This window comes from Narcine bancroftii, chromosome 7, assembly GCF_036971445.1.
Source record: "Narcine bancroftii isolate sNarBan1 chromosome 7, sNarBan1.hap1, whole genome shotgun sequence".
NCBI classification, from domain to species: domain Eukaryota; kingdom Metazoa; phylum Chordata; class Chondrichthyes; order Torpediniformes; family Narcinidae; genus Narcine; species Narcine bancroftii.
In genome coordinates, this window is record NC_091475.1 from 29,614,596 (window position 1) to 29,635,806 (window position 21,211).

Consider the following 21,211-nt stretch of genomic DNA (forward strand, 5'->3'; position numbering starts at 1 on the left):
ATCTCGAGTACCTCGACGTTAGGGGTGTGAGCGCTCCAATGGATGTTGAGGATGGAGCGGAGACAACGCTGGTGGAAGCGTTCTAGGAGCCGTAGGTGGTGCCGGTAGAGGACCCATGATTCGGAGCCGAACAGGAGTGTGGGTATGACAACGGCTCTGTATACGCTTATCTTTGTGAGGTTTTTCAGTTGGTTGTTTTTCCAGACTCTTTTGTGTAGTCTTCCAAAGGCGCTATTTGCCTTGGCGAGTCTGTTGTCTATCTCATTGTCGATCCTTGCATCTGATGAAATGGTGCAGCCGAGATAGGTAAACTGGTTGACCGTTTTGAGTTTTGTGTGCCCGATGGAGATGTGGGGGGGCTGGTAGTCATGGTGGGGAGCTGGCTGATGGAGGACCTCAGTTTTCTTCAGGCTGACTTCCAGGCCAAACATTTTGGCAGTTTCCGCAAAGCAGGACGTCAAACGCTGAAGAGCTGGCTCTGAATGGGCAACTAAAGCGGCATCGTCTGCAAAGAGTAGTTCACGGACAAGTTTCTCTTGTGTCTTGGTGTGAGCTTGCAGGCGCCTCAGATTGAAGAGACTGCCATCCGTGCGGTACCGGATGTAAACAGCGTCTTCATTGTTGGGGTCTTTCATGGCTTGGTTCAGCATCATGCTGAAGAAGATTGAAAAGAGGGTTGGTGCGAGAACACAGCCTTGCTTCACGCCATTGTTAATGGAGAAGGGTTCAGAGAGCTCATTGCTGTATCTGACCCGACCTTGTTGGTTTTCGTGCAGTTGGATAATATATAATATATAATAATAAGAATAACAATTTTTAATAAAGCCTGTTTTTCCAAAAGATTCCAACTCCTGTGTGTGTCTCACAGGGTCTTGACTTCTGAACTGATCCAAAAATGTCTGAATTTGATAATGTTTCTCCAAATCATGTGACATTTACATCATCAATGAGGTCATTCTCAATTCTTAGAAACCATATAACTCTTAACAATTTTAGTTTCATTTCTGCAAAGCTTCTTGCCTTTTCTAAAATCACTCTATATCCATAACAACCTCTGACCTCATCTTTGTTCAAGAGGCTTGATTGTTTTTAAGAACCACACCTGGTACTTAAATTTCAATTAAGAACACTGTTCCATTGTGGCTCTGCTTTCCAGGCATGTCGACTGCAAGAATAAACCCTCTGATTACAGTGATTCTCTGTGAATGTGCTGTGACCTTGTTTCCTATGTGTGACTCTGTACCAGTCCACAATTCCCCCTCTAGAAATACATTTAACTCTACAACTTACTTTAAGACATTTTATATGAAATACAGCTTAACATTAACCTAAATATTAATGTTAACACAGATCCATTTTATTAAAAGTGAATGATAATATGAAATATGGTAGATTCCCTAAAACTGATTCAGTGGTAATTTTAATACGCAATATTTGAATAGAAATAACCTTTTATTTGTGGGCAAAGAGCCGAGAATTTGACTCATGGAAAGTGGATATTTCAAAGAACTCTGATGCACTTGGTGGTGGTGGTGGTGGGGGGTGGGGGGTTGTATAACTATATTTTGTGCAGCAAATTTTTACACTTTTTTTTGTAATGGCAAACATGTCGCCTTTCCTTTTTGCAATCATGAATAATAGTCCATTAACAGTTAACTCTATAAAACCTATGCTATTTTTCTTACATTTTTGATGGACTCCGATAATAAGGAAGTGAATTGGACTGTCTTTTGCTGGTACTAAATCAAAATCTGATAACTGGGTGAAATTGTCCTTTCCGCTTGGTTCCAGGAATTTATGGGTATTTTAAATGTAATTCTTTTGTTGGAACTGTTGCAGTTAAGGAGTTGAAGTAACTTCTTTAAAATGCCCATTTGTAATTGAAGAATTTGAAATTGAGGGGAGAAAAATTGTATCCCACTAATTACCATTAAATCTTGATGAGAACTACACAGCTCAACACTAGTCTGAGTCGTTGTATGTGTATGAACAACAACTTCACACTCAATGTCACCAAAACCAAGAAGCTGATTGCAGACTTTAGGAAGGGAAAACAAGAAGAGTATGACCCAGTGATAATTAGGAGGTCAGAGGTGTAGAGGGTGATCAAATTTAAATTTGTGGCAGTCACTAGCTCTGAGGACCTTTCCTGCACCCAGCACACAAATATCATTGTGAAGAAAGCAGATCAGCGCCTCTACTTCCTCAGGAGTTTGATATAACATTGAAAACCTTGGTAGACTTTTACAGATGTGTAGTGGAAATCATGCTAACCGGCTCCATCACAACCTGATATGGGGACACCATTACCTCTGAGTGGAAAGCCCTGTAAAAGGGAATGGATGTAGCCCAGTGCATCACAGGCAAAACTCTCCCCACCACCAAGAAAATATACATGGAACGCTTTGGAGACCAGCAGCAAATATCAAGGATCCACGTGCTCTGTTCTTGCTACATCTATCAGGAAAGGGGTATAGACGGCACAAGACTTGTACCACTAGGTTTAGGAACAGTTAAGAACCAGAATTTATTGTCATGAACGTGTCACAAAATTTGTTGTTTTGCAGCAGCGTCACAGTGTTTCTGTAATTATATTATTTAATAAACTAAATAAATTAGTGGAAAGAAGAGGAAAAAGTGAGGTAGTGCCTGTAATTCATTGTCCATTTAGAAACTTGCTGGCTGAGGGAAAGAAGCTGTTTGAGCCCTGTTGGGTGTTTATCTTGAAGCTCCAGTACCACCTTCCTGATGGAAGTAGTGGTGAGGGTCCTTGATAATAGAGGCTGCTTTCTTGAGATATTCCTTTTTTGTGGTGGAATGAAGATTGATGCCCACAGTCCCCACTCTCCCCACAACCCCGTGTTAGTCCCCACACTAATTCCTACTTAAAAATAAAAAGTTTACAGGTACACAACTGCATTCTATGTGGCTTTGCTAAGTATATAATATGGTGTTCGCACAATATCCACATCTCATGACACCCAATTTCACAGAACGTATCGTGGACGTTAAGCAGCACATACCTGTATTAGATATGCTTGACATCGGTTGTGTTGGACATGCACGCTTTGTGCTCTGTTGAAGTTTATCAGCCCAATGGTGCATCAGATGGAACTACTATCTCGGGGCTCCTACCTGAGTTCAATCCTGTCCTCCGATGCTGCTTGATGGAATTTGTGTGTTCAACCATTAACGATGTTAGTTTCTTCTGGATGATTTAATTTACTTCCCTATTTAAATCAAAAGAAGTGCATTCAATCTGAATGGTTACATTGCTTAGTTAATTTTGTTTGGCAGAATAATCTGGAGAGTGGGGGTTGATTAACATGCAGGAGAGAATTGGTTGCAGGGAAATAAGTGAGGAACAGGATTACTGACGGTGCCCTGAGAACCAGCAGCCAATTGGTCAGCGATATTCAATGAAAATGTGTTGTTGCCCCCAATGCCTATAAATTTAGTGCCATCTTACTCTAGTACATCTAATGAAATGCTGATTATGTAATTAGCAATTTATCCTTTGCACAAAGGACTCTCTGTTCGATAGAATTATAAAGCTATTTGACAGGTGAATTAGTTAACACAAAATAATACAAGCTTGTATAAAGAATGCAAAGTCAGAATTCAGCATATCCAACTGAAAATATGGGAAATTAACAGAATTAACTCGTTCATATTTTGACTTGTGGTTCTTAATTCAATTTCAGGCAGTTTTATGGTCATGTCTCCAAAAATCTGGGATGTTTTCAACAGTGAAATGCTGAGTTCAGGGACAGCATGTCCCTGTTGGGGTAAAGGGCAGGACAGGCAAACAGGGAAACCCTAGTTGATGAGAGGATAATGAGGCTTTAGTTTGAAAACCAAGAACGCACAAATCACATTATAGCAGTATCAAGCGAATCCCTCGGAGAATAAGACATATAAAAGTATGCTTAATAGAGAAAACAGCAAAAAGCAGATGTGAAATGGATCTGGCAGGCAGCATCCTTGAAGTTCTCCCCATGTCTGTGTGGGTTTTCTCTGAGTGTTCCAGTTTTCTCCCACCTTTAAAAATATACAGGCGTTGTAGGTGAATCGGGCATAACTGTGGTCTCACAGCTCAAAAATATGTGATATAAGAGGGCCGTGGGCTTGGGGGTACATCCAGGCTCCCCATGCTTCTCTTCCCCTCCCCCCCAAAAAAAAGCTATGCCCTTCCTCGCTTTCCCAGGCAGAAGCGGGACCTTGGTGGGAAGGTGTTTGTGATCAATCGGTGGTGGTTGGGAGGAGAGTGTGTGCAGGCTCCAACATTAAGATCCAAGATGCAAAGTCAGAACAGGCAAAATAAGTTCTTCAGTTATATTTCAGATTTATTGTCAGAGTGCATGCAACCCTGTGATTTTTTTTTTCCCCTGGGAAGTGAGAGAATTACCACTAATTGGTAGTGCAAAAAAACTGTACAAAGCATAAACATGTAAACAAAGAACTGTAAACGTAACTAATGTAAACAAACTATGCAATACAGAGAGAACAAAAAGAAAATGAAGTCCACAAGTAAGAGTTCTTAAATTAGTCTCTGATGGAGTTTGTCATTGAGGAGTTTGATGGTGGAGGGGTAGCAGCTGTTCCTGATGTCCTGGGCTGTATTCACTACCTTTTGGAGGGTTTTACGCTCAGGAATATTGGTGTCCCCATACCTGACTCTCATACAGCCAGTCAGCACACTTTCCACCACACCTCTGTAGAAATTTGCCAGGGTTTCTGATACAAACTCCTGAGAAAGTAGAGGCATTGATGAGCTTTCTTCATGATGTCATTGGTGTGTTGGGTCCAGGGAAAATTGGAGATTTGGAGGTGTGCTCCATGGATCATTGCTGAGTCTACTGTTGTTTGTGATCTGTATAACAATTTAGATGTCAGTGTAATTAACATTGTTGGTAAATTTATGGATTGCACCAAAATTGCTGGTGGTGTAGAATCCAATAGGATCTAGATCAGTTGGAAAAGTGGACCAAGGTGTTACAAATGGGATTGAACTCTGCCAAGTGTAAAGTGCTGCAATTTGGTAAGTCAAACCAGAGCAGGACTTGATCAATAAATGAGAAAGTTGTAGAACACAAAAACTAATGGTATAGATGGGTTCCATAACTAAAAGTTCTATAAAAGAGGCAACTTGAGTGTTCAAGATGGTGAAAAAGGTGTTTGGTACAGTTGGCCTCATTGGACTGAGTGTTGAGTAAAATAGTTGGGACCTCATAATAAGAGGGACCTGAGGGGCAACTTTTCCTCTCAAAAGATAATTCTTATCTGGAAAGAGTTGTCAGAGGTATTGCTATAAAATTGAGTCCAATTATGATGTCCAAAAGATAATTTGATAGGTATATGAATTGGAAGGGCATGGGGTATTGATCACATGGGACTAGATCAGAATGCCAACATGGTTTCCATGGATGGGATGGGTCAAAGAGCCTGTTCATTGCAATGTGACTAAAGCTACAAGTGGATTGGTTGGATAATTAATATTTAAGAGGCATATGATAATGAAAATTAGCTGAAGTGTAAAAGCTTCTAATCTTTTTTGTGTATTCTTATAAATTCTTAAGTTTTATGCAGACTTTTGATTTGTAGACTTGACTGTTACTGTTCATTCATTTTTGTATCTGCCTATTATTCCAGCTTTTGAACGTATACCCTTTGGACTTTTTAGTTGAATGTATAGTTAAATTTTGTATCTTTGAATTGCAGAGGACCATTCAGTGTTGTGCGAAGATGTATTAACAGAGAAACAGGGCAGCAGTTTGCTGTGAAGATTGTAGATGTGGCCAAATTCACCTCCAGTCCTGGCCTGAGTACAGAAGGTATATGATTATTATATTTTTATTGTACATTTATGAATTAAAATTTTTTTTGCAACTTAATTTCTTCAAAAATGGTTACTTGAAATATTTTGCCCAGAATGTATCTCAAGTTCCTGGAATGTTACTCAAATCCACAACTTTGCGATTCAGTATGGATTCTGCTACCTCAAAGGTCGTTGGCCTTAAATTATTAGGTTTGTGCTTCTTGAACAGCTAAAGCATTAGCAATCCTCTAGTCCTCGGACACTAACTTGCACTTAATGAGGACTATCTTTATTTACACCCTCCATGATTTATGGAGACTATTCAGCACTCATCATCTCACTGGAATTGGTTATCGTCAATAAACATGGAATTTTCCATATAATGTGAAATAATTTTAAAAAGCATACTGGAATACAATCCAAAATGGGCTTCTGTAACCTTAAATAGACTCTAGTTATGGATAGGGCGCTTCTGTTTATGTAATGAACAACGGTCCCTGAATGCACCCTGACAAAAAGGCAAGGTCAAGGTTGTTATTTTAAAATCTAATGTATTTGAGGTAATTGGCCTGATTTTTGTGGTATTGTGGAGGATCTTGGACTCACTTTTTTTTTATAAAGAAAAAGTGTGTACCCTCCTGATGAATCCCATGGGCAGAAGTGAATTTTCTTGATTGCAGGCTCGACAACTAGTTATGATGATAGCTCTTTTTCAAAGCTTATGAAGAAAGATTCTTTAGAGGAGCATTTTCTTTGGCTATGGCCCCCTTACCCATGAACAGTCAATTTTAGTTGGTTTCTTCTGTACTTCTGTTACTAACTGCATTTTTCTTAAAAAAAGTAATGATTTCAGCCCATGAGCCCGTGTGTGTGTGTGTGTGTGTGTGTGTGTGTGTGTGTGTGTGTGTGTGTGTGTGTGTGTGTGTGTGTGTGTGTGTGTGTGTGTGTGTGTGTGTGTGTGTGTGTGTGTGTGTGTACACATAAACGCACTCGTGTGTTAGTATATTGTGTATATAGATTACGTACACCTCCTCCTGCCCGTATCGGGGCCGCCGCCGTCTACCCTTCGCCCGGACCGGGGCCGGGGCCGCTGCTGCTCTCTCTGTGCCTGGACTGGGGCCGCCGCCTCCCACTCCCTGTCCGGACCGGGGCCTCCGCCTGCCTCACTCGACCGAGGCCGGGGCCGCCGTCTCCCCCTTGCTCCTGCCCGTATCGTGGCCGCCGCCGTCTACCCTTCGCCCGGACCGGGGCCGGGGCCGCTGCTGCTCTCCCTGTGCCCGGACTGGGGCCGCCGTCTCCCCCTTGCTCCTGCCCGGATCGGCGGCCCTGGCCTCGGTCGAGTGAGGCAGGCGGAGGCCCCGGTCCGGGCAGGGAGTGGGAGGCGGTGGCCCCAGTCCAGGCACAGGGTGAACTGCGGCGGCCTCGGCCCCGGACCGGGCAGTATGGACCGACCTAGGAGGGGAGGCAGGCCCCTCCAGCCCGGGTAAGAAACCTGCATAGGAGAAGGCCACTCCGATATAAAACCTACGACCCAAGGACCTCGCTGCCACGTCCCAGCTTGCTTGGCCACGGCACACGAACCATGGGTGTAAAGGGTGGGGCCAGTACTGCGCGCACTGCACTCCACCTAAAAGCTCCTTTGCGCAGGCCCGAGGACAGGTCCACGTCCTCCCCCTCCACGTCCTCCCCCTCCACGTCCTCCCCCTCCACGTCCTCCCCCTCCACGTCCTCCCCCTCCACGTCCTCCCCCTCCACGTCCTCCCCCTCAAAAGATGCTCACAAACTCAAGCTAGCATGCTGGAACATCAGAACCATGCTAGACAAGACTGACAGTCACCGACCTGAACGTCGGTCTGCCCTCATTGCACATGAACTCCTCAGACTTGACATCGACATAGCCGCTCTCAGTGAAGTCCGCCTGGCAGATGTAGGCAGCCTCCAAGAACGCGGCGCGGGCTACACACTCTACTGGTCTGGCAAGCCTTCGGATGAACGACGCCTATCTGGTGTAGGCTTCATGGTCAAGAGCTTCATTGCCTCCAAACTCGAAAACCTTCCGACAGGCCTCTCGGACCGAATCATGTCCATGCGACTCCCACTTCAAAACAAGCGTCACATCACCCTCATCAGTGTCTATGCTCCAACCCTCCAGGCGGAACCAGCAGAAAAGAACAAGTTCTACACCGACCTGCGCAACCTCATCCAACGTACCCCTACAGCCGACAAGGTTGTCATCCTGGGCGACTTCAACGCTTGTGTCGGCAAAGACTCAGAAACCTGGCCAGGAATCCTGGGCAAGCATGGCGTCGGCAAGTGCAACGACAATGGGCGCCTCCTGTTGGAGCTCTGCGCAGAACAGCGGCTTGTCATTACAAACACCCTTTTTCAGCAGAGGGACAGCCTTAAGACCACCTGGATGCATCCCCGATCCAAACACTGGCACCTCCTGGACTACATCCTGGTGCGAGAAAGTGACAAACAAGATGTGCTCCACACCAGGGTCATGCCTAGCGCGGAATGCCACACTGACCACCGGCTGGTTCGCTGCAAGCTCAACCTTCACTTCAAGCCAAAGCCCAGGAACAATAAAGCCCCCAGAAAGAGGTTCAATGTTGGAAAACTGCAGTCACACGAAGCGAGAGGAAACTTCCAGGCAAACCTCAAAGCAAAGCTCGACGTTGCAACCCGCCTCACGGACCCGTCCCCTGAAACCCTCTGGGATCAGTTGAAGACTACCATACTGCAATCCACTGAAGAGGTACTGGGCTTCTCCTCCAGGAAAAACAAGGACTGGTTTGACGAAAACAGCCAGGAAATCCAGGAGCTGCTGGCAAAGAAGCGAGCTGCCCACCAGGCTCACCTTACAAAGCCGTCCTGTCCAGAGAAGAAACAAGCCTTCCGTCGCGCATGCAGCCATCTTCAGCGCAAACTCCGGGAGATCCAAAATGAGTGGTGGACTAGCCTCGCCAAACGAACACAGCTCAGCGCGGACATTGGCGACTTCAGGGGTTTCTACGAGGCTCTAAAGGCTGTGTACGGCCCCTCACCCCAAGTCCAAAGCCCGCTGCGCAGCTCAGACGGCAAAGTCCTCCTCAGCGACAAGATCTCCATCCTCAACCGATGGTCAGAACACTTCCAATCTCTTTTCAGTACCAACCGCTCAGTCCAAGATTCCGCCCTGCTCCAGCTCCCTCAACAGCCCCTAAGGCTAGAGCTGGATGAGGTTCCCACCCTGGATGAGACATATAAGGCAATCGAACAACTGAAAAGTGGCAAAGCAGCAGGTATGGATGGAATCCCCCCAGAAGTCTGGAAGGCTGGCGGCAAAACTCTGCATGCCAAACTGCATGAGTTTTTCAAGCTTTGTTGGGACCAAGGTAAACTGCCTCAGGATCTTCGTGATGCCACCATCATCACCCTGTACAAAAACAAAGGCGAGAAATCAGACTGCTCAAACTACAGGGGAATCACGTTGCTCTCCATTGCAGGCAAAATCTTCGCTAGGATTCTACTAAATAGAATAATACCTAGTGTCGCTGAGAATATTCTCCCAGAATCACAGTGCGGCTTTCGCGCAAACAGAGGAACCACTGACATGGTCTTTGCCCTCAGACAGCTCCAAGAAAAGTGCAGAGAACAAAACAAAGGACTCTACATCACCTTTGTTGACCTCACCAAAGCCTTCGACACCGTGAGCAGGAAAGGGCTTTGGCAAATACTAGAGCGCATCGGATGTCCCCCAAAGTTCCTCAACATGATTATCCAACTGCACGAAAACCAACAAGGTCGGGTCAGATACAGCAATGAGCTCTCTGAACCCTTCTCCATTAACAATGGCGTGAAGCAAGGCTGTGTTCTCGCACCAACCCTCTTTTCAATCTTCTTCAGCATGATGCTGAACCAAGCCATGAAAGACCCCAACAATGAAGACGCTGTTTACATCCGGTACCGCACGGATGGCAGTCTCTTCAATCTGAGGCGCCTGCAAGCTCACACCAAGACACAAGAGAAACTTGTCCGTGAACTACTCTTTGCAGATGATGCCGCTTTAGTTGCCCATTCAGAGCCAGCTCTTCAGCGCTTGACGTCCTGCTTTGCGGAAACTGCCAAAATGTTTGGCCTGGAAGTCAGCCTGAAGAAAACTGAGGTCCTCCATCAGCCAGCTCCCCACCATGACTACCAGCCCCCCCACATCTCCATCGGGCACACAAAACTCAAAACGGTCAACCAGTTTACCTATCTCGGCTGCACCATTTCATCAGATGCAAGGATCGACAATGAGATAGACAACAGACTCGCCAAGGCAAATAGCGCCTTTGGAAGACTACACAAAAGAGTCTGGAAAAACAACCAACTGAAAAACCTCACAAAGATAAGCGTATACAGAGCCGTTGTCATACCCACACTCCTGTTCGGCTCCGAATCATGGGTCCTCTACCGGCACCACCTACGGCTCCTAGAACGCTTCCACCAGCGTTGTCTCCGCTCCATCCTCAACATCCATTGGAGCGCTCACACCCCTAACGTCGAGGTACTCGAGATGGCAGAGGTCGACAGCATCGAGTCCACGCTGCTGAAGATCCAGCTGCGCTGGATGGGTCACGTCTCCAGAATGGAGGACCATCGCCTTCCCAAGATCGTATTATATGGCGAGCTCTCCACTGGCCACCGTGACAGAGGTGCACCAAAGAAAAGGTACAAGGACTGCCTAAAGAAATCTCTTGGTGCCTGCCACATTGACCACCGCCAGTGGGCTGATAACGCCTCAAACCGTGCATCTTGGCGCCTCACAGTTTGGCGGGCAGCAGCCTCCTTTGAAGAAGACCGCAGAGCCCACCTCACTGACAAAAGGCAAAGGAGGAAAAACCCAACACCCAACCCCAACCAACCAATTTTCCCTTGCAACCGCTGCAATCGTGTCTGCCTGTCCCGCATCGGACTGGTCAGCCACAAACGAGCCTGCAGCTGACGTGGACTTTTTACCCCCTCCATAAATCTTCGTCCGCGAAGCCAAGCCAAAGAAGAAAGAGAAAAAAAGATTACGTACAGTACAACTCTGACCATGCAGAAAGATTGGGACTGAATTTTTGGATAACTGGTCATTTTTTTAAAAAACAGCCCAGTAGAAACAGAACATCACTTGTATCAATGTTTAAGCAACAACAAACAAGGGAAGGCTTTATAAGCATTTAAATGATGCTTATAAAAAATGCTGGCTGCGACCAATCCCTGACATGTCCCCACCCACCGCTGATACCCAACACGTCCCCACCCACCGCTGATACCCAACACGTCCCCACCGCTGATACCCAACACGTCCCCACCGCTGATACCCAACACGTCCCCACCGCTGATACCCAACACGTCCCCACCGCTGATACCCAACACGTCCCCACCCACCGCTGATACCCAACACGTCCCCACCCACCGCTGATACCCAACACGTCCCCACCCACTGCTGATACCCAACACGTCCCCACCCACCGCTGATACCCAACACGTCCCCACCCACCGCTGATACCCAACACGTCCCCACCCACCGCTGATACCCAACACGTCCCCACCGCTGATACCCAACACGTCCCCACCGCTGATACCCAACACCTCCCCGCCGCTGATACCCAACACCTCCCCGCCGCTGATACCCAACACCTCCCCGCCGCTGATACCCAACACCTCCCCGCCGCTGATACCCAACACCTCCCCGCCGCTGATACCCAACACCTCCCCGCCGCTGATACCCAACACCTCCCCGCCGCTGATACCCAACACCTCCCCGCCGCTGATACCCAACACCTCCCCGCCGCTGATACCCAACACCTCCCCGCCGCTGATACCCAACACCTCCCCGCCGCTGATACCCAACACCTCCCCGCCGCTGATACCCAACACCTCCCCGCCGCTGATACCCAACACCTCCCCGCCGCTGATACCCAACACCTCCCCGCCGCTGATACCCAACACCTCCCCGCCGCTGATACCCAACACCTCCCCGCCGCTGATACCCAACACCTCCCCGCCGCTGATACCCAACACCTCCCCGCCGCTGATACCCAACACCTCCCCGCCGCTGATACCCAACACCTCCCCGCCGCTGATACCCAACACCTCCCCGCCGCTGATACCCAACACCTCCCCGCCGCTGATACCCAACACCTCCCCGCCGCTGATACCCAACACCTCCCCGCCGCTGATACCCAACACCTCCCCGCCGCTGATACCCAACACCTCCCCGCCGCTGATACCCAACACCTCCCCGCCGCTGATACCCAACACCTCCCCGCCGCTGATACCCAACACCTCCCCGCCGCTGATACCCAACACCTCCCCGCCGCTGATACCCAACACCTCCCCGCCGCTGATACCCAACACCTCCCCGCCGCTGATACCCAACACCTCCCCGCCGCTGATACCCAACACCTCCCCGCCGCTGATACCCAACACCTCCCCGCCGCTGATACCCAACACCTCCCCGCCGCTGATACCCAACACCTCCCCGCCGCTGATACCCAACACCTCCCCGCCGCTGATACCCAACACCTCCCCGCCGCTGATACCCAACACCTCCCCGCCGCTGATACCCAACACCTCCCCGCCGCTGATACCCAACACCTCCCCGCCGCTGATACCCAACACCTCCCCGCCGCTGATACCCAACACCTCCCCGCCGCTGATACCCAACACCTCCCCGCCGCTGATACCCAACACCTCCCCGCCGCTGATACCCAACACCTCCCCGCCGCTGATACCCAACACCTCCCCGCCGCTGATACCCAACACCTCCCCGCCGCTGATACCCAACACCTCCCCGCCGCTGATACCCAACACCTCCCCGCCGCTGATACCCAACACCTCCCCGCCGCTGATACCCAACACCTCCCCGCCGCTGATACCCAACACCTCCCCGCCGCTGATACCCAACACCTCCCCGCCGCTGATACCCAACACCTCCCCGCCGCTGATACCCAACACCTCCCCGCCGCTGATACCCAACACCTCCCCGCCGCTGATACCCAACACCTCCCCGCCGCTGATACCCAACACCTCCCCGCCGCTGATACCCAACACCTCCCCGCCGCTGATACCCAACACCTCCCCGCCGCTGATACCCAACACCTCCCCACCGCTGATACCCAACACCTCCCCACCGCTGATACCCAACACCTCCCCACCGCTGATACCCAACACCTCCCCACCGCTGATACCCAACACCTCCCCACCGCTGATACCCAACACCTCCCCACCGCTGATACCCAACACCTCCCCACCGCTGATACCCAACACCTCCCCACCGCTGATACCCAACACCTCCCCACCGCTGATACCCAACACCTCCCCACCGCTGATACCCAACACCTCCCCACCGCTGATACCCAACACCTCCCCACCGCTGATAGGCTGGTGGAACACTCTTTGGTTAGTTGCCGGTCTCCTGTCTCCCCGTGGCCTTGTTCTGACAGGGGGTGTTCTGACTTTGCATCTTGGTTCTTAATGTTGGAGCCTGCGCACACTTTCCTCCCAACCACCACCAATTTATCAGTCATCTTCCCACCAAGGTCCTAATTCTGCCTGGGAAACTGAGCAAGGGCATAGCTTTTTTTTTGGTGGGGGAGAGAAGCATGCGGAGCCTGGAAGTGCCCCCAAGCCCACGGCCCTCTTATATCGCATATTTTTGAACTGTGAGACCACAGTTATGCCAGATTTACCCACAACCCCTGCATATTTTTTAAAGGTGGGAGAAAACTGGAACACCCAGAGAAAACCCACAGACGTGGGGAGATTTTACAAACTCCTTACAGACGGCGCGCGATCTGAACCTGGGTGGCTGGAGCTGTAACAGTGTTGCACTAACCGCTACACTAACCAACTTATTTTACTTGCCTGCCTTTACCTCATAACTCTTCATTCCCCTTTGATGCACAAAAATCGATCAATTTTATCTGTATCTTAAATCTATTTAATAAGGCAGCCTTTCTTGCACAAATTCACTACTCTGTGAGAAACGGTTCCTCCTCATTCCTGTCTTGATTCTATGACCCAAAATCTCGAGGCTATAATCCCCTGGTGCTCATATACCAGTGGAAACAAATTTTGTGCTTCAATCTTATTTATTTATCTCATAATAATGAGGCACCATAAGTGAGAAAAGCTTTCTTTCAGCTTTCACAGAAAACCAACTCCAAGCTTTTATTACTCAAAACAAAGTCTGATGAAGAAATACATGGTTTGCATTTATATTTCTCAGCTAGAAATAAAGAGAAAACGCTGAGATAGAGAATCCAAGTTAATGTTTCAGGTTGAAGTCCATTCATATGAACAAGGAAAGAGGAAAAATGTATTACCTGTTCTGACAATGGGTCTTTGACCTGAAACATTAACTGTTTTTCTTCCTGCAGATGCTGTTTTTTTTTTTGTTTTGTTTTTTTTTTATGTGCTTGGTGTTTACAGTATTTTCTGTATTATTCCATATCCAGAGGACAAAAGCTGCAGATGCTGGAATCTTGAGCAAAGAAATGCTGGAAGAACTCAGAATATCCTGTAGCAATTCTTTGATGCGGTGTCTGCAGTTTTGGTTGAATTTTCACACTTCTTACTGCCTTTTGCTGATGATGCCATGCCCTCCCCCAACACCTCACCCTGTGTTTACAGACACATACACTTAAACATATATAGACATAGCATATACAAGTATGTATATCTATAGGAACCCATTTTACTGCTGATGTAGCTACTGTGTCACAGTGTGAAATGAAGAATGAGAAAATGATCAGACGTAATCAAGTTGAAGTTCAGTAAGTGATTTATTCAGTCACACACAGCTTTTTAAAACCCCGTGCATTCCAAATGACGTCATCGTATTGTCGCATTGTGACATCATGACATTACTCTGAACCTTCCAAGCTGGTTCAATCAAGCTTCTGGTGAGCCGCTACATGCCCCCCTCTGCCCACAAGTACTGGCGATAGGAGGATAAAGCTCTGGTGCTATTACTGTCCACTGCTCTTGGGCGGTCATCTGCTCCTTCACATTGGGGGTCATGATGGGCGGACTTTAGTTGGTCAATCATAAATGTCTCTGGATTCTCCCCCACCCCCCAATGTCCAGTATACAAGTTGTACGATTGTTTCCTAACACTCTGAAGGGGCCCTCATATGGCTTCTGTAAGGGTAGCCCAAGTGCACCTCTGCACACACACAGTCCTGGAATTCCTTTGGGATGAAGGGTGTTGTTGTTCCATGCCTTGATGTGAGAACTTGGGCCAATTTTCCAAGCTGCTCCTGCAGTCTGCCTCAGACTTCAGTTTGTGGCACCTCTTGTCCATTTGCTGCGGGCACAATCTCCCCAAGTACAATGAGCAAGGCTCCATAAACCAACTCTGCTGATGAGGGGTTGAGATTCTCTTTGGGTGCTGTTCTTTTTCATAGGAGGATCCAGGGCAGCTCATCCACCTAATCAGGTCCCGAGAGGCAGACTATCAGAGTAGTCTTCATGTGTCGATGGAACCACTCCACCAGGCCATTTGACTGCAGGTGGTAGGCTGTCATGTGGTGGAGCTGCATTCCCAGCAGTCGCGACAAAATGTCCGAGCGTGGACATTTAAACTGTGGGCTTCTTTCAGAGGTGACTTGTGTGGGTAGGCTGAACTGAGATACCCAGGCAGAAATAGGAACCACCTCTGGCCTCTAGTGAATCTGTCAAGACCATTAACAAGTACCCTCATAACACCAGAAGTGGTTGACAATGTTGACGTGCACGTGGTCGAATCCGCGCTGCGGTGGCTGGAAAGGCTGAAGCAGTGCCTTCATGTGCATTTGCACTTGTGTAGATTGGCAGTCCATGCACGTCTTTGCCCAGTACATGATCTGCTTTTTGAGTCCATGCCATACAAACTTGTTGGCTATCAGGCAGACCGTCGCTCCAATTGAGGTGTGGGATAGTTTGTGAATGGCATTGAAATTGCAATGTCTCCATGTATCAGGGACGATAGGGCGAGGCTGACCTTTGGAAACATCACACAGGAGAGTGGTACCTTGCAGCCCAAAGGTTACATCCTTGAGTTGCAGACTTGTGACAGGAGTTCTATAAGCTGGGAGTTTGTCGTCCTGGTGCTGAGCTTTGGTGAGCACCCGGAGAGAGGGCACGTACTGCTTGAATGAAGGGACAGGGCATCAGCCACCACATTACTCTTACCAGAGATGTGTTTGATCCATCTATGTAAGATAGGTGCATTACTGATGGGCTGACCAGGGAACTGATGCCTTCTCAAAGAATAATGTTAGCAGTTTGTGATCAGTAAAAATTGTGAAGTCCCTGCCTTCCAAAAAATAGTGGAAGTATCTGATTGCTAGCAGTTCCCTATCAAATGTCGTTTCCAGAGGGTGGAGGTGCCTATTTTTAAAAAAAAAAGCTAGAGGCTTCTATTGTCTGTTGGTGTACTGTTCCAAGACCCTGATTACTGCTGCAGTGGATTCATCTATCAACAAGGTCCATTAGTGGTTGGACCAGCAATGTTGCCTTCGCTAGGGCATCTTTGGTCTACTGGAATGCTACTGTCGTCTCCTTTGTTCACTCAAGTCTTTGGTATTGCTGGACATGAGGTCGAAGAGGGGTATCATAATATGAGCGGCAGAGTGTAGAAAGCAATTCCTGGAGCCCTTTAATGGTATTAGGCTTTGTGAATTTGAGGATGGCTTCCACTTTGCTAGGCAATGGAACAACATCCTGGCAACTGATCTGATGAACCAAGAATTCAATAGAAAACTGCCTGAATTTGTACTTGACAGGGTTCACAGTTAGCCCAAGTTCCTGTAGGTGGCGCGTAGATGCTGCAGGTGCTCTTTGTGCGAGTGGTCTGCGATGATTATGTTGTCCAAGTATATGAAAAGCAAGTCCATGCCATGCCCCACTGCATCCATCAATCACTGGAATTTTTGTGCAGCATTTTTGAGCCCAAAAGCCATTGTCAAAAATTTGAAGAGGCTGAATGGTGTTATGATGGCCGTCTTGGGCACATCCTCTGGGTTTTCAGGTATTTGGTGGTACCCAAGCAAAAATCAATTTTAGAAAATATCCTGGCCTCATAAAGATTAGTTGAAGACTCCTGTATATGGGGCACAAGGTAGCAGTCTGCAGTGGTAGCGTCGTTGAGACACCTGTAATCCCGACAAGGTCTCCAGCCTCCTGTGGCTTTGGGGACCATATGTAGCGGGGAAGCCCATGGGCTATCAGACCTGCAAATTATACCAAATTCCTCCATTTTGTGGAACTCTTGTTTTGCAAGCCGTAACTGGTCGGGCTCTGGGAGGTAGAGGAAGTCCTTGAGTGAAGATATAATGTGTGACTCCATGTTTGGGTGTGGCAGTGGAGAACTTGAGAGTGACAATGTCCGGAAACTCCACAAGAAGTTTAGCAAATTTGTTGCTCGAGTCAAAATTGTGGTGTTCACCAACTGGCACCCTTTAGGTCCACCATCAGTGAGTGGGCTCTGAGGAAGTCAGCACCCAGCAACGGCCTGAATACGGCACCAAGAATGAACTTCCATGAAAACTTGTTATTGCCAAATTTCATGGGTATGGTTCATGTGCCATACATACGAATCAAACTGTTGTTCACCGCAGTGAACACCGGACCTGTGCTCCTCTTTCGGGTGTCTAAAGCCCGAAGGAGGAAGGACGCTAACCTCAGCACTTGTAGATTAGAAATTTGCGCTGGAAGAGTTGTTCCCAGATGCAGAGTAGGCTGTTACAGTGGCCATCCGCCATAGCCATTGTCACGGAGTCGTGCTCATCTGGGGAAATGTGCGCCCTCGTTGCTGGTACTCGTGGAGCCTGGGCCTTTGGGTGTAAGGTAGCACTAATCTCTGTGGGCCTTGCAACTTGCTATTTTGCATGCCACAATTTCCACATAAGCGACCACTGTTTAAGGGTTATCAAGGTCCTCGTCTACTAACGTGAGGTGGCTGTCTTCTGGCATATGCTCTAAAAACAACTGCTTGAAGAGCAAGCAAGGCCTATGGCCATTTGCCAGGGCCAACATGTCATTTAGTAACTCCAAAGGGTCACGGTCCCCCAACCCATTGATAGGGAGGAGTCATGCAACTTGCTCGCGCCGTGAGAGACCTTAAATCTGGAGAAGGAGGGCTTTTAGGGCTTCATACTTGCCGATAGTTGGTGGGTCCCGAAGGAAATCCACTACTCAATTAGCCATGTCCAGGTTGAGGGTGCTTACCACGTGATAGTACTTAGTAGTGTCTACTTCTGTTTTGTGAATGTGGAACTTGCTTCAGGTTGAGTGGTCCAAAAGACGCGTGGTTTGAGTGAAACTGCTGCGTTGTCCAAAATTCTTTTCAGCCCGTTGGGGTCCCCAATGTAGCAACTGTGTCACAGTGCAAAATGAAGAATGAGAAAATTATCAGATGTACTAAGTTGAAGTTCAGTAAAAGTCTTTTACTCAGTCACACGCATCTTTTTAAAAACCCACACGTTCCAAATGACATATTCACATTGTGACATCATGATGTCTCTTGTAACCTCCTGAGCCAGTCAATTTAAGGCTGAGTGAGCCACTATTTTGATTTCATTTTCCATCTTTACCATGGCAATACATCCTGTATGCTGAGTGAATTACATATTCTTTTAGTGTTTTGTTAATGCTTTCTCTTATTAATTGTGATATACATTGGAGTTGATCAGTATGATCGTATGTATTTCAATCCTAAATAAGATGCTTTGTCACATCAGTGACCACCGCAATGATCAGTATTGGACCCCAGCTATAAATAACCTATATCAAAAATTTGGATGTGATCAACTAATGTATATTTACATTAGTCAGTGATATAAATTTAAGTGGCAGTGTGGGCTGTGAGTAGGATGCAAGAAGCCTTCAAGGGAATATTGAGTGAAAGGGTGAGTATATGACAGGTGGAATAAAATGTGGGAAAATAAAGTACTTTGTTTTGGTAGTGAAAATAGAGAAGAGTACTTTTTTTAAATGGTGAGTGTTTGAATAGTGTTGTTAACTTTCATATGTGGGTGTTTTTAATGGGATTTGCAAATATGATGTGAATATTAAGCAGTTTGGAAGGTGAAAGCTATTTTGGACGATTGTAAGAGGATTTATACAAAAGAGTATAGATGTTTTGTCATGAATATTCAGGGTCTTGGTGAGATTGACAGAATATAGATATGTTTTTTGAAGATATATTGGGGCAGGGTTTGTTATTGTAAGTCACATACAAACACTTTAAAACATATTATTTAAAATATTGGAGCTCTGCTAATGCTAGACATGTCAGGGCCTCAGAGCCTTTGAAAAAGCTTTGGAGAGTGGCCAAGAGACTTCACTAATGGACTGTTGTTTACAAAAGGGCAACAAATGAAAGAGCTTGTCGGAGCCGCCTTCTGTCTGGAGGGGAACTTGCTGTAAGAGGTGTGTGTGTGTGTGTGTGTGTGTGTGTGTGTGTGTGTGTGTGTGTGTGTGTGAGAGACAGACAGACAGACAGAAATCAGATCTGCACTTTTACAGTCAACAGCAGCAACTGGAATAGGAAAAGCTGGCAAGTTTATGCAAAACCCCATTTGGAAGACAGGTTGTGAGTGCTTAGTTCAGCCTGGTCAAAGCCCTTGTAGTTCATGCAAGAGGAGAGAACTGGCTGTCTAATGTTTCACTTGAAATAAGAGAAACAAAAAGGAACTCTTTGGTGACCTGAAAGAAAGAGGTCATCATCTGGAGAACCCTGAGGGGCCCTGAGTTTCTTCAGCAAGACTGATTTTTAAAAAAAGGAATCAGTTGTGGGTGACCGGGTACAACGAATCTCTCTCAAGTCAATAGTGATAAGTTAAAGTGTGATTCTGTTTTCATGTTTAAAGATAATTTAAAAGTAACTTTTATTTAAGTAACCATTTGTCGGTGAATATCTATTGCTTCTGGGTTTTGGGGCCCTCTGGGCTCGTAACAAGACTATTTCAGGACTATTAAATACAGGTCCGATCTCCATGATATAAGAAAGGAGGCATTTTTCATAAAGGGAATAAAGCAAAACTTTAGAAGATTAAATCCTGCATTGGTTAGTTTTCCATTGCAGGACAGGCTAAGCAGAATGCATATAGGCCTATATCTTTCATGGCTTGGTTCACCATCATGCTGAAGAAGATTGAAAAGAGGGTTGGTGCGAGAACACAGCCTTGCTTCACGCCATTGAAAGACCTCAACAATGAAGACGCTGCTTACATCCGGTACCGCACGGATGGCAGTCTCTTCAATCTGAGGCACCTGCAAGCTCACACCAAGACACAAGAGCAACTTGTCCGTGAACTACTCTTTGCAGACGATGCCGCTTTAGTTGCCCATTCAGAGCCAGCTCTTCAGCGCTTGACGTCCTGTTTTGCGTAAACTGCCAAAATGTTTGGCCTGGAAGTCAGCCTGAAGAAAACAGAGGTCCTCCATCAGCCAGCTCCCCACCATGACTACCAGCCCTCCCACATCCTCATCAGGCACACAAAACTCAAAATGGTCAACCAGTTTACCTATCTCGGCTGCACCATTTCATCAGATGCAAGGATCGACAACGAGATAGACAACAGACTCGCCAAGGCAAATAGCGCCTTTGGAAGACTACACAAGAGTCTGGAAAAACAACCAACTGAAAAACCTCACAAAGATAAGCGTATACAGAGCCGTTGTCATACCCACACTCCTGTTCGGCTCCGAATCATGGGTCCTCTACCGGCATCACCTACGGCTCCTAGAACGCTTCCACCAGCATTGTCTCCGCTCCATCCTCAACATTCATTGGAGCACTTTCATCCCTAACGTCGAAGTACTCGAGATGGCAGAGGTTGACAGCATCGAGTCCACGCTGCTGAAGATCCAGCTGCGCTGGGTGGGTCACGTCTCCAGAATGGAGGACCATCGCCTTCCCAAGATCGTGTTATATGGCGAACTCTCCACTGGCCACCGTGACAGAGGTGCACCAAAGAAGAGGTACAAGGACTGCCTAAAGAAATCTCTTGGTGCCTGCCACATTGACCACCGCCAGTGGGCTGATATTGCCTCAAACCGTGCATCTTGGCGCCTCACAGTTTGGCGGGCAGCAACCTCCTTTGAAGAAGACCGCAGAGCCCACCTCACTGACAAAAGGCAAAGGAGGAAAAACCCAACACCCAACCCCAACCCACCAATTTTCCCCTGCAACCGCTGCAACCGTGTCTGCCTGTCCCGCATCGGACTTGTCAGCCACAAACGAGCCTGCAGCTGACGTGGACATTTACCCCCTCCATAAATCTTCGTCCGCGAAGCCAAGCCAAAGAGGCCTATATTCTCTCAAATTTGAAAGACTGTGTTGATTTCACACATACAAAATTTTGTGGTAGCTTGATGAGTTTGAAGCAG

The 21,211-nt window shown here is 47.4% G+C and overlaps 1 protein-coding gene across 6 annotated transcripts in view; it reads left to right on the forward strand.

The window, feature by feature from the left end:
* The window catches only part of caska (calcium/calmodulin-dependent serine protein kinase a), a 309,385-nt gene that overhangs the window by 50,454 nt on the left and 237,720 nt on the right, over positions 1–21,211 (forward strand). For 4 of the 6 annotated variants that reach the window (XM_069889306.1, XM_069889307.1, XM_069889308.1 and 1 more), the window contains exon 2: positions 5,722–5,834. In XM_069889306.1, the coding sequence (XP_069745407.1) occupies positions 5,722–5,834 (113 nt within the window). The other 2 variants (XM_069889311.1, XM_069889310.1) reach the window with 2 other exon arrangements.